Here is a 16,789-nt window from a genome sequence, read left to right as displayed (position 1 = left end):
ATTAACAGTTAATTCTCCCTCCAGTCTTCTACTTTCAGTCAGCTACTGCTGTCGATTTTAAGATGCAAGCATAATTTTAAACTTGGGAGAGATTTTTTGGCCGCCGAAAGTGCTCTTTCACCTTCCGTTTAACTGTGGTCCAGGGAGAAGACAAGTTTTAAAAGTTCCCAGTTGGTAATTTGACATTCTGGGAACTTTTTGAACTTAATTCTGAATCTTTTTAACAATGGCTGAAAAGTAGCAAAAGGAACAGCAAGCAGGTATGTCTAAGGGAGCGGGTTTTGGGGAGGGTCTCACAGGAGGGAGGGGAGAGTCCGGGGCAGGGGAGGCCACGACTTTGCTTATGCGGCCTGGAGGTGCACTCCTGCTCCACCTGGCCCCAATAAAGGAAAGATTTTGACTTACCTTGGGGGGGCCTCTTTGACCACCCAACAGCTGCTGACCTGCCTTCACCTGGCAGGAAAACCATGGCGGCTTCCCCACTCAGGCCCAGTTAAAATCCAATCCGGGTCCCATTCGCGGAATAGGACCTCAATTTGCATTTGGTCGACTCAGCCACCAAACTGCAGTGAGTAGTTAAAGTGGTGGCCAGTGGGAACAGGGCAGTAAGGCATACACTCCATTTTAAATGCTCCATTTCCTGTTCCCGCTGGGTGGGGTGGGTTAAAATTATCTCCCTTTACCTCTGTACTACTATTGAAACTTAACCATCAATTTGAAATCTGTGTGATTGCTTGGTGTCACTTGGTGAAAGTGAACGAGGCATTGGCAGTATAACTCAGGGATGCTGAGGCTTTGTGTCGTACCCTACAGGGACCATGCTGAGACAGATCCCGAAAATATCCAAATGGACAATAAACTATTTTGCATTCACTTCTAGGTACTAAAATCATGTGTAAGAGTGCATTGTTTTTGTTCAAAAAGCAGAATCCTTAACAAAATGAACAACTGAGATACATATGAATGGGTTCTGACCTGACACATCCAGGAAGGTTTGGGCACGCCCAGTGCCAGCACTGCTAATTGCTATACATTCATAAAACCCTTCGTGCACTGCAGAAACACGAGGGATTTCCAAGCTTGCAGTGGCAGATTCCCTTCAAGAGAAAAGAGGTAAAAGCAGGTGAATTATAACAATATACATAACTGTACCAACAATAATATGTTTGAAAGAGAAAAATACGGTTAACCTAATAAAACTACAACTAAAGGCATTAAGTACTATTAATCGTGAGAACTTAAAGATGACCTAAATGTGCTTATATATTTATATGTATTGAAGTACTGGCCCTGAATTTGTGGTCGGAGGCTTCCGCGGGGGAATGCCTCCAATCTGCAAATAAAATGCCCGCGTACCTGGTGGTCTGGGAGGTACGGAAATTTGTGGTCCTCGGCCTCTCCGGGTACACGGGGGTAGAGGCCCACGTATCCCGGGGTGCATGCGCTTCACGCGCGAAAACCCGGAACTTGCACGGCCCTTGCGGGCGCGCACGCACCCGTAGAGGCTGCAAAATACAGGACGTCACCTTTTTAAATATTTTGTGAAATGGGATGGCTCAGTGAGTTAGCACACAGTTCTTTCATCTCTCACTTTGAATGAAATCCACATTAATGAGGTTGAGTCTGTCTCCACTGGATCTACTAGTGTAATGGATTTGTGCGGCTTCAATCTGTTTTCTATGGCTTCAAAATACAAAACTGCTTACAATTTGGGAGTTGGCCCAGGTGGGAAATAGAACATTTCACACTGGCACATGCTCTTCTGAACAGAAGAGGACACCAAGGTGTCCTGGCCAATATTTATCCCTCAACCAACATCACTAAAGCAGATTATCTGGTCATTATCATATTGCTGTTTGTGGGAGCTTGCTGTGCACAAATTGGCTGCCGCGTTTCCTACATTACAACAGCGACTACACTTGAAAAGTACTTCATTGGCTGTAAAGCGCTTTGGGATGTTGTGAAAGGAGTGAGGTTTGGGGATATGGCATATTGTTGGGGTAAAGTCCCAAAAGTGAAAAAATTCTGTTTCCCAGCAATGACATCTCTCTTTTGAGAAATACAAAACCAAAATATAAATTAACAGAGTTCTTCTGTGGAGACCAGTGTGCTTCACATTTTGTCCAACAACCACTGAAGCAATGCCCTGGGTGAAACCAGACAAAAGACTGTTTGGAGCACATCCGATTGACTGGCAACCCTCGGTTCAGAGATCAGTCATCAGCCTCCTTTTCTTTTCAGTCTCTGCCAAGCACTTGATAAAAAAAGTTACCTTCTTTAACATCACAAGTCATCTCATACCAAAGAAAGCTGCTTTCATCCCCAACCACCAAATGCATAAACTCAATGAGATCACATATGGCATGAGATCCAATTTTGTCTTGTCCTGACAATTATCCTATCGTGTTTATTCACTCTGCTTGTACACATATGGAAAACTATTTCATTTTTTTGTGCACTCTAGTCAAGCCAATCAATGTCTGTAATGGTTCAGTGGTTGTGGATCAATCCAATCACCTAGTGCTTTAATGAAATGCTGACTTCGAATTCTCTATAACAGAGAGTATGGGGGCGATTTTGCCAGCCCTGGGGAGGCGGGTTTGGAGGCGGGACTGCTGGGAAAATGGCAGAATCTGGGGGCGGGTAACCATCCCAACCATCACCATAACAATTAGTTAACAGGCAGTTTTTTGGCTAATCCCTATTTTAAGCCCTGAAGTGTGGGCTTCCTGATGGCTCCGAACCTCGCCAGGGTCAGCGAGGTGGGCCGTCGGTCTGCAGGGGTCAGAGGGGCTGAGATGTCCGGTGTGCAGGTGAGTGATGGGTGCATGTGTGCAGAGGTAAGTGTGTGAGGTGTGTGTATAAAGTGTTTTAATAAATTTTACTGACCTTTACTTCTTCCTACAGGCTTCCTACCTTCAGGACTCGGGAGTTCCTCATCTCACCGGCACAGAAAGCAGAATAGCCGCTGAACTGTCAAAAGCTGCAGACTTCTGCTTTCTGCTCAGGAAGGCTGAACTTAGAAGACAGATTGTCAGTGTTTGACAGCTTCACAGAGCTGTCAAATGATGACATTTCATCTGTCAAATGCTCTTGACAGATGAAACGTTATACGCTGACGTTCTCTGTAACCGTTTTTACCTTAATTGGCCTGCTAAACCCGCTGGGCGGGCTTAACAAGGTCAATCAAGGGAAAATAGCGTGGGTTGGCCACAAGTCGATGAAAGCAGGACTAAAACCTGACAAGTGGGAGTCCCGCCTCCAAAAGCTCCCCATTGGCAAAATCCAGCCCTATGTGTTGAATTCCTTGTCAGTATAATGGAGCATATGACTGGATTTTCCACCACAATCCTGAAATAAGGTGAGATTATGGAAGAAATGAGGGTAAAATTGGGTGCAAAGCTCCCCCCCTGAGCTCCGTTTCCCTCCCTTTCCCCTATTGGGACCACTGCTGTCTTCCACTTCTCCACACACCACATGTAATGCCAGTGCTGGGGGGGCGGGGTGGGGGGCGAGTGTGCCTGGCTTTGCTCCTGTCTACCTCTCTTACCACTGCTCCCCATGACTGCCTGGGAACAAGTGGTAGTAGGAGGGAGAAGGCACCCATACACTTACTTTTGTCGGCCATGATCTCTGTCAAGGCCTACGAAGCTGGGCCTTGACAGAGATCTGCCCCTCGAATGTCCCTCACTGTCTCTTCTGGTGCTGCAGCAGTGGTCCTGGTACAGTACCACCTCGTTTGGTTCTTGAACATTGGTGGTCACCCTTTTGGCAACAGGAATCTTGCCGGAAGCCTGCCCAGCATACTAAATGACTCCTGAGCCTGGTAAATGAGCCGGGATGAAGCAGAGTCAGAGGGTTGAGTGGAGGTCCCACGCTGCCACATACTCCACCCCAAAGAGGAGAATTCTGCCCTATATGTCTAACTCCATGTCAGTATATTGCTGAGTAAGCATCACATTGACTGTCAGTTTAGAGGTCACCATAGTGGAATGGCAAGTACATGTATAATTCCCTGTTACTGCAACAGTGAATAGATGCCTAGTTCCTTGTTACTATAATGATGACTATGTATTTAATTGCCTGTTACTGTATGGAGCTCGCAGGTAGGAAATCAGTGAAACCACTAAGGAATTTCAGCACTTATGCAAATAACTTCCTGTCGGTGAGTAGCAGTGGAACTTTCAACTTCGCCGAGGGTGTGTAACAGGCGATCTCGGATCGACCGCCCGTTATATTCCCTGCCTAAATTTATTTTGCTTTGAATTGAATGGAAAGGAAAATCGGGTGGGGTATAACAGGCAGCCAATCGGATATTCTGTCACTGGCTGTGTCTTCGACCACCTGGGCCCCACGGTCAGGAAATCCCGCCCTAAATTCTTCTGCCGCTCCACCTTTAAGAACCTCCTTAAAACCAATCACCTTGATGCTTTTGGTCACCCCTCCTAATATCTCCTTCTTTGGCTCGGAGTCCATTTTTGATTATGCCTCTGAAGCGCTATGAGATGTTCTCCTATGTTAACGACACTACATAAATGCAAGTTGATGTTGTTGAGTGTGTGTCTAAAAGCCTATTACTGTAACAGTATGTATCTAATTACCTTGATACTAAAACAGCAACTATGGCCACAATATTAACCCCCCAACGATGTGCAGGAGTGAGTCTTGGCAAGGCGGGGGGGGGCGGGGAAGAACGGGACCCCAAACCGGCAGCTTGTTGCCTTTTTTACGGCGGCAGATTTCAGGGCGTCTGAGTGTCCTGCCATGGATAGATGGGACACGTAATTAACATATTTAAATTGGGCTCCCACCATGCAAATGGGAGCCTGATTTAAAATTCATTGCTACTGCGCGAGTTTCCCAGGGGTCAGGAAACCTGGCAGCGAAAAGGAGGCGGGAGCTGCCGGCACCACAAAGTAACTGCCTTTCCAAGCACTCTTTGTGGGCCAGGAGGAGCAGGTTCCTCAAGAATGCCATTAGCCTCCACCACACCCCCAGCGCTCCCGATCGTGGCCCCCCTCCCCCCCGCCCCCCACAACCTCCTGATCGCGGCCTCTCTCCCCCCTCGATAATCGCAGCCTCCCCGCCCCACCTCCCAATCGCGACCTCTCTATCTCGATAATCGCACGCTCTCTCGCCCCCCTTCGATAATCGTGGCATCTCTCCTCCCCTTGCAATCGCGGCCTCTCTTTTCCCCAATTCCGAACCCGCCCTGTCTTCCCCTGCTCTCCCGATCGCAATCTCTCTCCACTCCCCTCCCGAATCCGGCCTCTCTTCCCCGCTGTCCCAATCGTGACCTCTCTCCCATCTCGATAATCACGCCCTCTCTCCTCCTCTTCGATAATTGCGGTGTCTCTCCCCTCCCTCGCGATCGTGGCCTATCCCCCCCCCCCCGCCCCTCGATAATCGGGGCCTCTCTCTCACCCTTCCTGATCATGGCCTCCCCCCCCCCCCCCACCCCTCGATAATTGTGCCCTCGCTCCCCACCCCCCGATGATCGGGGCCTCTACATCCCCCTTCACCCCCCACCCGATCATGGCCTCTCTCCCCACCTCCTGATCACGGCATTTCCAACCCCCCCTCAATAATTGCGGCCTCTCTCCCCCCTCCCAATCGTGCCCTCTCTCCACCCCCGCCAATCGCGGCCTCTCTACCCCCCCCTACCAATTGCAGCCTCTCTTGCCCCTTCGATAAACGTGGTGTCTCTCCCCCCTTTGATAATCACGGCCTCTTTACTCCCTCCCGATCGCGGCCTCTCTCCCACCACCCACCCCCCCATAATCGTTACCTCCCTCCCCCTCCCAATGACATCATTGCCAGAGGCACAGCGCCACGGGGCGCTACCAGCTATCGCCGTCGCTAACCTCCCGCTGAATTTCACGGGAGGCACAAAGTAACCCAATTTTTCCCCCAGAGAGTTAGCATGCAGGTACAGCAAGCAATTAGGAAGGCAAATGGCATTTTGGCCTTTATTGCTGGATGGTTGGAGTACAAGAGTAAGGAAGTCTTGCTACAATTTTACAGAGCTCTGGTGAGACCAGACCTGGAGTACTGTGCATAGTTTTGGTCTCCTTATCCGAGGAAGGATATACTTGCCTTAGAGGCGGTGCAATGAAGGTTCACTAGATTGATTCCTGGGATGAGAGCACTGTCCTATGAGGAGAGATTGAGTAGAATGGGCCCATACTCATTGGAGTTTAGAAGAATGAGAGGTGATCTCATTGAAACATATAAGATTCTGAGGGGGATTGACAGGATAGATGCGGAGAGATTGTTTCCCCTGGCTGGAGAATCTGGAACTAGGGGGCAAAGTCTCAAGATGAGGAGCTGGCCTTTTAAGGCTGAGATGAGGAGGAACTTTTTCACTCACAAGGTTGTGAATCTTTGGAATTCTCTGCCCCAGAGGGCTGTGGATGCTGAATCATTGAATATATTCAAGGCTGAGATAGATAAGATTTTTGGACTCTAGGGGAATCAAGGGATATGGAAATCGGGCAGGAAAGTGGAGTTGAGGTTGATGATCAGCCATGATCTTACTGAATGGCGGAGCAGGCTCAAGGAGCCGTATGGCCTACTCCTGCTCCTAAATCTTATGTTCTTATGTTCTCTCTTCCCCCACTCCCGCTCATGTATCCTCCCACCCAACAGCCAGGGTGTCCATTTGGCTGGTTGCCGGGTGGGAAACAAAGTTAAAAAATGTTAATAAGGGGAAGGGGAAGGGGAAGAGAGGTTGACAATCGGGGATGGGGGGGGAGGCTGGCGATTGTGGTTGGGGAGGCCTGGGGCAGGACACCTAATCCTGGCCCACAAAGAGTGCCGATATCCACTGCCATATAAGGTGGCGGGCCCATGTGTGGCATGTTGTGGACCCATTCCCTGCATTTAACTCTTCAACCCCCTCCCCAGCTCTCTCCATGGTGTGGAGATGCCGGAGTTGGACTGGGGCAGTCATGCAGGGGGTTACAACTGAGGCCCATGAATCAGATTCCCTTTTAATGTAACATTCATTATGTGTATAATTCTCTGATCTCACGCTCTGTCCAGTTCAACCCAAAAATGCCATTGGGTCCTGTTGGCGTTACAGGATCTTGATTTTGATTTAAATATTTTAATCAGCTGGGCGCCCTCTTCAGACAGCCTCTTGGGTCACCTACTCTGAGAACCCAGCAAAATGGCTGGGTTTGTGGCAAGATTGAAAAGCAATAGTGGGAGGGAGAGATCTTGATGTTGACATTCCCCATTTAAGCTCCAGTTAGTAAAAAGCTTTTCACTCTCAGAATGTATTCCAAAGAATGTATCTTTATAACCTAAAAAGTGTTATATGTTGCAAGCTTGGCTGGTGAAAAGTCAGAATACTGACTATGAGAAATAATATGAGTAAAAATGTATTCTTTATACATACTTGAAAAACTGGTCTGTTCCAAGTTTTGAACCAGCTCTGCTGAAACGCAATGTGAAGGGGATGAGGCTGTCCACGGTACACATGATGTAGCCCATCTGCAGGTAGTATGCTGGAGTCTGTGCCGGCATGGTGGCCTTCGGAGCACCTAATGAAAAAGGTCAAGTTTTGTGTCTTTTTCTAATTAAATCTATATAGGAGTCAATGGATATTCTTAGTAATTTTTTACCGACTGTGTTAAATTTGCCAAAATAAATTACAAATCTCAAGACGCTGCTTCTGGGTTACAGACTCCTGGAGAATCTTGTACTACAACAACAACAACAACTTGTATTTATATAGCGCCTTTAACATAGTAAAACGTCCCAAGGCGTTTCACGGGAGTATTTGAAGACAAAAAATTTGACGCCGACCCACATAAGGATAAATTAGGGCAGGTGACCAAAAGCTTGGTCAAAGAGGTAGGTTTTAAGGAGCGTCTTAAAGGAGGAAAGAGAAGTAGAGAGGTGGAGATGTTTAGGCAGGGAATTCCAGAGCTTAGGGCCTAGGCAACAGAAGGCACGGCCACCAAAGGTTGAGCGATTATAATCAAGGATCCTCAAGAAGCGCAGATATCTCGGGGGGGTTGTGGGGCTGAAAGAGATTACAGAGATAGGAAGGGGTGAGGCCATCGAGGGATTGGAAAACAAGGATGAGAATTTTGAAATCGAGGTGCTGCTTAACCGGGAGCCAATGTAGGTCAGTGAGCACAGGGTTGATGGGCGAACGGGACTTGGTGCAAGTTAGGACACGGGCAGCCGAGTTTTGGATGTACAGTGATAATGTATATATCACAGCATCAGTCAAATATTTATACCCCCATTTATGCTACATAAGTACCTCCAATACCAGTTTGCCAGAGGCAATATAAAAGGAGATGGCGTACTTGCCTCTGGAGGCCTTTACGCAGATGTACGCCTGCCGGCCCGGGACCCAAAGAGTCTGAAGCTCCGGAGACACCAGGTACGTTTGGATTTCTTTTTCGGTTCGGAGGCATATTCTTCCGGTACACCTCCAACCGCAGATTCAGGGCCATTGTTTCACATGGGCAAGGAAACCTCCTGCTGATTACCACCTACCGCCCTCCCTCAGCTGATGAATCAGTACTCCTCCATGTTGAACACCACTTGGAAGAAGCACTGAGAGGAACAAGGGCACAGAATGTACTCTGGGCGGGGGACTTCAATGTCCATCACCAAGAGTGGCTCGGTAGCACCACTACTGACTGAGCTGACTGAGTCCTGAAGGACATAGCTGCCAGTCTGGGCCTGTGACAGGTGGTGAGAGAACCAACACGAGGGAAAAACCTACTAGACCTTGTCCTCACGAATCTACCTGTCGCAGATGCATCTGCCCATGACGGTATTGGTAGCAGCGACCACCACACAGTCATTGTGGAGACTAAATCCCGTCTTCACACCGAGGACACCTTTCATCGTGTTATGTGGCACTACCACCGTGCTAAATGGGATAGATTCAGAACAGATCTAGCAGCTCAAAACAGGGTTTCCATGAGGCGCTGTGGGCCATCAGCAGCAGCAGAATTGCATTCCACCACAATCTGTAACATCATGTCCCAGCATATCCCTCACTCTACCATTACCACCAAGCCAGGGGACCAACCCTGGTTCAATAAGGAGTGTAGAAGAGCATGCCAGGAGCAGCACCAGGCGTACCTAAAAATGAGGTGCCAACCTGGGGAAGCTGCAACACAGGACTCCATGCATGCTTAGAAAGCAGAAGCAGCATGCTATAGACAGAGCTAAGCAATCCCACAATCAACGAATCAGATCAAAGCTCTGCAGTCCTGCCACATCCAGTCATGAATGGTGGTGGACCATTAAACAACTAACAGGAGGAGGGGGTGGCTCCATGAATATCCCCATCCTCAATGATGGTGGAGCCCAGCACATGAGTGCAAAAGACAAGGCTGAAGCGTTTGCAACCATCTTCAGCCAGAAGTGCCGAGTGGATGATCCATATTGGCTTACTCCCGAGGTCCCCACCATCACAGAAGCCAGTCTTCAGCCAATTCGATTCACTCCACTTGATGTCAAGAAACAGCTGAGTGCAATGGATATAGCAAAGGCTATGGGCCCCGACAACATCCTGGCTATCGTGCTGAAGATTTGTGCTCCAGAACTAGCTGCGCCTCTAGCCAAGCTGTTCCAGTACAGCTACAACACAGGCATCTATCCGACAATGTGGAAAACTGCCCAAGTATGTCCTGTCTACAAAAAGCAGGACAAATCCGACCCGGCCAATTACCGTCCCATCAGTCTACTCTCAATCATCAGCAAAGTGATGGAAGGTGTCGTCGACAGTGCTATCAAGCGGCACTTACTCAGCAATAACCTGCTAACTGACGCCCAGTTTGGGTTCCGCCAGGGCCACGCAGCTCCTGACCTCATTACAGTCTTGGTCCAAACATGGACAAAAGAGCTGAACTCAAGAGATGAGGTGAGAGTGACTGCCCTTGACATCAAGGCAGCATTTGATCGAGTGTGGCATCAAGGAGCCCTAGCAAAACTGAAGTCAGTGGGAATCAAGGGGAAAACTCTCCATTGGTTGGAATCATACCTAGCACAAAGGAAGTTGGCTGTGGTTGTTGGAGGTCATTCATCTCAATCACATGACATCACTGCAGGAGTTCCTCAGGGCAGTGTCCTAGGCCCAACCATCTTCAGCTGTTTCATCAATGACCTTCCCTCGATCATAAGGTCAGAAGTGGGGATGTTCGCTGATGATTGCACACTGTTCAGCACCATTCGAGACTCATCAGATATTGACGCAGTCCGTGTCCATATGCAGCAAGACCTGGACAACATTCAGACTTGGGCTGACAAGTGGCAAGTAACATTCGCACCACACAAGTGCCAGGCAATGACCATCTCCAACAAGCGAGACTCTAACCATCTCCCCTTGACATTCAATGGCATTACCATCACTGAATCCCCCACTATCAGCATCCTGGGGGTTACCATTGATCAGAAACTGAACTGGACCAGCCATATAAATACTGTGACTACAAGAGCAGGCCAGAGGCTGGGAATTCTGCGGCGAGTGTCTCACCTCCTGACTCCCCAAAGCCTTTCCACCATCTACAAGGCACAAGTCAGGAGTGTGATGGAATACTCTCCACTTGCCTGGATGAGCACAGCTCCAACAACACTCAAGAAGCTCGACACCATTCAGGATAAAGCAGCCCTCTTGATTGGCACTCCATCCACCACCTTCAACCTTCACTCCCTCCACCACCGGCGCACTGTGGCTGCAGTGTGTACCATCTACAAGATGCACTGCAGCAACTCGCCAAAGCTCCTTCAACAGCACCTTCCAAACCCGCGACCTCTACCACTTAGAAGGGCAAGGGCAGCAGACGCATGGGAACATCACCACCTAGAAGTTCCCCTCCAAGCCACACACCATCCTGACTTGGACCTGTATCGCCGTTCCTTCACTGTCGCTGGGCCAAAATCCTGGAACTCCCTTCCTAACAGCATTGTGGGTGTACCTACACCATATGGACTGCAGCGGTTCAAGAAGGTGGCTCACCACCATCTTCTCAAGGGCAATTAGGGATGGGCACTAAATGCAGGCCTAGCCAGCAATGCCCACATCCCATCAATGCATAAAAAAAAAACGAAGTGGAGGAAAAGGACTGTAAAGAAAAAAAACAAAATGGCTATGCTAACCGGAGCGTTTGGACCATTTGATGAAACGGCGGAGCAATAGAGTGCTTATACAGAGCGTTTCGGATTTTTCGTGACTGCAAATGGCATTAAAGATGACGTGAAAGTGGCGACGTTCCTCAGTGTGATCGGAGCAAAAGCATTTGGCTTGTTACGGAGTTTGATGCACCCGGATAAGCCCGGCGCTAAGACATATGATCAGATTGTGGAAGTTTTGGAAACACATTTCGCACCCAAGCCGCTGCTGATTGCCGAGAGGTTCAGGTTTCACAAACAGAACCAAGGGGAGGGTGAGTCCATAGCCGAATATGTTGCAGTGCTAAAGAAGCTAACTGAGCATTGTGAGTTTGGTGAAACTCTAAATGACACTGTCCGTGATAGGTTTGTGTGTGGATTAAGATGTGAAGCAACACAGAAGCGTTTGCTCACGACTGACAAACTGACGCTTAAATCAGCAGTGGAGCTCGCTGTGTCTATGGAGTTAGCAGCTAAAGATGCACAGCTGTTGGGGGCTGCAACAAGAGTGCACAGGGTAGCAGCTACACCGGATAAGCATGCAAGGGGCGCCAGAGAGTGTTACAGATGTGGAAGGTCAGATCATCAGCCATCTGACTGCTGGTGTAAAGACCTGACCTGTCGGAAATGTGAAAAGAAAGGACACATTGAACGTGTGTGTAAAGGGCAAAGCAAACAATCCTACACAGAGACACACAAAAACAAACAAGGAAACACATCCAACTGGCGTTCTAAAAAGAAAAACCTACACATGGTGAAACAAGAACAGGAAGACAGTGACACAGACTCTGATGGGGAGTTGAATCTCCATGTGTTAACGGTGAATGGAGGCTCATCAGGCTATGGAGTCACTCCACTACTAGAGGGAATACCGGTCAAAATGGAGCTGGATACGGGGGCCGCTGTCTCCTTGATTTCAGAGAAGCTATTCAAAGAAAAACTGAACCACCCATCACTGACGCCGGCCAAGCTCATCTTAAAGACCTACACTGGGGAAACAGTCCCAATGCTGGGTAAGATGGAGGTCAAAGTGGAGCTTAATGGACAAACCGTGATGCTGCCAGTTTACGTGGTCAAGGGTGACTATCCATCCCTGATGGGCAGGCCATGGTTGGAGAAAATTCATCTGGATTGGCAAAAAGTGAATGCAGTGTTAGTCGAAGAGGCGGGGCTAGCGGAAGTGTTGACAAGGCATGCGGCTGTCTTTGACGGAGAATTGGGGAGTATGAAGGGGATTACGGTCAAACTCAAGGTGAAGCCTGACAGCCAGCCACGATTCCTGAAGGCCAGGAATGTTCCCTACGCCCTCAGACCAAAGGTGGAGGCTGACCTGGAGCGTCTGGTCAAGATAGGGGTCCTGGTGCCGGTTTCGCACAGTGAGTGGGCCACACCCGTGGTACCAGTGATGAAGAGTGATGGCGCGGTTCGCTTATGTGGAGATTTCAAAGTAACAGTGAATCCTGTGCTCTCAGCTGAACAGTACCCCCTCCCCATCATTGAAGATCTTTTCGCGGGTCTAGCAGGTGGTCAGAAGTTTAGCAAGATTGATCTATGCCAAGCCTACTTGCAGATGCATGAAGAAGAGGACTCACAGAAGTACCTCACCATTACCACCCACAAGGGCCTCTAAAGGTACTGCCGCCTACCCTTTGGTATAACGTCAGCACCAGCATTGTTTCAGCGGGCTATAGACCAGATCTTAAGCGGCATTCCAGGGGTACAATGTTATCTCGACGATATCCTTGTCACAGGAAAGGACGACAACGAGCATCTGCAGAACCTGACGAAGACACTGGGAAGACTTGAAGAATATGGCTTACGCGTTCGCAAGGGCAAATGCGAATTTTTCAAGCCATCAGTGGAGTACCTAGGCTATGTCATCGACGCGGACGGCCTACACACAGCACCATCAAAAGTGAAAGCCATTGCCGACGCTCCTGCACCTACAAATGTCGGCCAGCTGCGGTCATTCTTAGGTCTCCTGAACTATTACGGAAAGTTTATTCCACAGCTGGCATCACTGTTGAAGCCATTACATGAGTTGCTGTGTCAGGGCAAGGCCTGGGCGTGGACGAAGGAGTGCGAAGCTGCATTCAGGAAAGCCAAAGCAGCTTTGACTGACCCCAGAGTGTTGACGCACTTTGACCCGTCGTTGCAGATTCAGCTGGCCTGTGACGCGTCGCCTTATGGCGTCGGCGCGGTCGTGTCCCACATCTTTCTCTCAGGCGAAGAAAAGCCGATTGCATTCGCGTCAAGGTCCCGGAGCAAGGCGGAGGTGAAATACCCGCAGATCGAGAAAGAGGCTTTGGGCATCATCTTTGGAATCAAAAAGTTCCATCACCACTTGTTCGGAAGGAAATTCACCTTGCTGATGGATCATCGTCCTCTGACATCGATCTTTGGTCCACACACAGGAATACCCTCCCTGGCAGCGTGCAGGATGCAGCGCTGGGCGCTGATGTTAAGCGCTCACAATTACAACATCAAATACCGGAGGTTAGCAGCACATGGCAATGCAGACGGATTGTCAAGACTTCCGCTGCCTGTGCCCTCTGAAGGCTGTGAGCAGAAGATTTTCTACTTTGACATGGTGAGCAATGCCCCTGTCACGGCCCGGCAGGTCAAGAAAGAGACCAGAGTGGACCCTACGCTATCCAAGGTGCTGGATCGGGTGATGAGAGGAGACGGATCACGGGTGTCAGATGCACCACCTGAGCTCCTACCTTACCTGTCAAGAGGGAAGGAGTTGTCTGTCACGTCAGGATACCACCAAAGCTGCGGAAACATGTCCTCAACGAGCTGCACTCAGGACATTGTGGTATTGTCCGGATGAAGGAGCTGGCACGAAGCTACTTCTGGTGGCCCGGTCTGGATCATGAAATTGAAGTTGAAGCGAAATCATGCCCATCATGCGAGACAACCAGGGATACGCCAAGAGCAGTGCCACTGCATCCATGGGAATGGCCGGCGACACCGTGGCAATGGATCCATCTGGACTTCGCGGGACCAGTGGAAGGAGCGATCTTCCTGGTCGCGGTGGACTCCCATTCCAAATGGCCGGAGGTTGCAGTAATGTCCACTACCACTACGGAGAAAACCATCGAGACTCAGAGAGATGTTCGGGCGATTTGGTCTGCCGGAGCAGATCGTAACCGACAATGGAACACAGTTCACATCCCAGGAGATGGAGGAGTTCCTCAAGAGCAATGGAATCCAGCACACGTTCTCCGCGCCTTATCATCCATCCACGAATGGATTGGCGGAGAGATTTGTCAGAACGCTGAAATGTGCGTTGAAAGCTGCAAGAAGTAATGCTCCTCTAAAGCAGCGCCTGAATGCTTTCTTGCTGAAATACCGAAACACGCCTCATGCTACGACTGGAGCATCTCCTGCTTACCTACTCATGGGAAGGCAGCTACGGACACGCCTTGACCTGCTGAGGCCAACGTCCACAGAAGCAGTGGTGCACGCCAATCAGCAGGATCAAGTCAGCAGACGAGCTCAGAGGTCCAAAGAACGACACTTTGTGGTGGGGGGCAAAGTCCTTGCGCGTAACTACACCACCCCGGAGCGGTGGGTCCCTGCTACGGTCATTCAAAAGACGGGCCCCGTTTCATACCGAGTCTGCACCGGAGACGACCGAACATGGAGACGGCATGTAGGCCAGTTACTGCCAAGACAGTCGCCACAGGTAACCCAAGAAACAGAGGATCAAGGACCTGCTGGGGGCTCCAGCAGGGACTGGTCGTCCGACCCTGAGACGGTGGCACCATCCACTCTTGTGCCATCGAGGGAGGAAGCCACGCTTGCAGGGTCACGGGAGAGCCAGCCAGAGCCTGCTCCTGAGACTAGGCGTTACCCCCAAAGAGAAAGGCAGCCTCCAGAGCGCCTTAGTTACAGTTAGTGCTAACCTGTGTGCATGGGGCAGAATAATCCCCAGGGTTAGCGGAATGTAGAGGCAGTCTACCCTCTCTTCCAAAGTTATAGTCATTTTCAGTTATTCTGTTTTGTGGACATTCTATTTTAAGGGGGAGGAAATATGTTGTGTATTTTGAATGTGTATTAGAATTGTCCCACATGGGATACCGTAGTGGTGATTTGCAATGCACTATGGGAAATGTAGTGCATTGAGTGAAGAAGTACATTGTAAATAAAATGGCCGTTAACTAAACTTGCCACCCCGGAGTCCTTCTTAATTGTTATATAGGTAAGGGTATAAAACCCCTTGAGACACAACACTTTTATGTTAGCTACCAATCTATTCTCATACTCTCTCTTTTCCCCTTCCCTCTGAACTTTCTATATTCAGCCTGGTTCTCATTTGTATTCTCAACCTGACATCTGTCATACACCCCCTTTTTCTGCTTCATCTTACTCTCTATCTCTTTCGTCATCCAGATAACTCTAACTTTGGTTGCCCTACCTTTCCCCTTCGTGGGAATGTACCTCGACTGTACCCGAACCATCTCCTCTTTAAAGGCAGCTCATTGTTCGATTACACTTTTGCCTGCCAATCTTTGATTCCAATTTACCAGGGCCAGATCCATTCTCAACCCACTGAAATTAGTCTTCCTCCAATTAAGCATTTTTACTCTAGATTGCTCATTGTTCTTTTCCATAGCTAATCTAAACCTTATGATACTATGATCATTGTTCCCTAAATGTTCCCCTACTGACACTTGCTCCACTTGACCCACCTCATTCCCCAGAACCAGATCCAGCAATGCCTCCTTCCTCACTGGGCCGGAAACATACTGATCAAGAAAGTTCTCCTGAACACACTTTAGAAATTCTTCCCCCTCTCTGCCCTTTACACTATTACTATCCCAGCCTATATTAGGATAATTGAAGTCCCCCATTATTACTACTCTATAGTTCTTACACCTCTCCATAATTTCCCTGCAAATTTGCTCCTCTATATCCTTCCCACTAGTTGGTGGCCTATAGAATACACCTAGTAGTGTAATGGCACCTCTATTGTTTCTTAACTCTAACCAAATAGATTCTGTCCTTGACCCCTCCAGGTCATCCTCTGTCTCCAGCGCTGTAATATTCTCCTTAATCAATACTGCCACCCCACCTCCTTTCTTTCCTGAACACCTTATATCCAGAAATATTTAGTACCCAATCCCGCCGTTCTTTGAGCCAGGTCTCTGTTTTCGCCACAACATCATATTCCCATGTGGCTATTTGCGCCTACAGCTCACCAAACTTATTTACCACGCTTCGTGCGTTTACACACATGCACTGTAAACCGGTCTTAGACCTTCTTGTGTTCTCTCTTGGTCTGACCCCACCTAATACCGTATTATTTTTCACTCTAGTGCTTTCTGTCTCTCCCCATCCTTTGTGCACCTTGTTTCTCCTTTCTAATGCTACATCCTGGTGCCCATCTCCGTGCCAAATCAGTTTGAAATTTGAAATTATGAAATTTAAGCTCCAATTTTAACTGGGAGCAGTAATCTGGCGGCATTGGGCGGGGGGGGGGGGGGTGCAGCAGGCAAGCGCCAAACCTGATCTTGGCAGCCTGAGTTACAGGTGAATTCGGCTCCCATCTTGTGGGAGGTCTGATATAAATGGCGGTGTAGTGGTAATCGACCACCTTGATTTTAACTCCGCTACCACCCCATTTCCCTCAGGCAGA

General features: G+C 49.0%; 1 protein-coding gene across 1 annotated transcript in view; it reads right to left on the bottom strand.

The window, feature by feature from the left end:
* The window catches only part of hmcn1 (hemicentin 1), a 757,099-nt gene that overhangs the window by 514,044 nt on the left and 226,266 nt on the right, over positions 1-16,789 (bottom strand). The window contains exons 9-10 of the mRNA XM_085982583.1: positions 7,403-7,547; positions 976-1,097 (exon numbers count right to left, since the gene is read on the bottom strand). Of these exons, the coding sequence (XP_085838709.1) occupies positions 976-1,097; positions 7,403-7,547 (267 nt within the window). The remainder of the gene's footprint in view (positions 1-975; positions 1,098-7,402; positions 7,548-16,789) is intronic.

This window comes from Somniosus microcephalus, chromosome 3 (genome assembly GCF_052327205.1).
Source record: "Somniosus microcephalus isolate GS21.2 chromosome 3, FLI_Smic_1.0, whole genome shotgun sequence".
Taxonomy (NCBI): Eukaryota; Metazoa; Chordata; class Chondrichthyes; order Squaliformes; family Somniosidae; genus Somniosus; species Somniosus microcephalus.
This window is presented reverse-complemented; position numbering and strand designations above follow the sequence as displayed.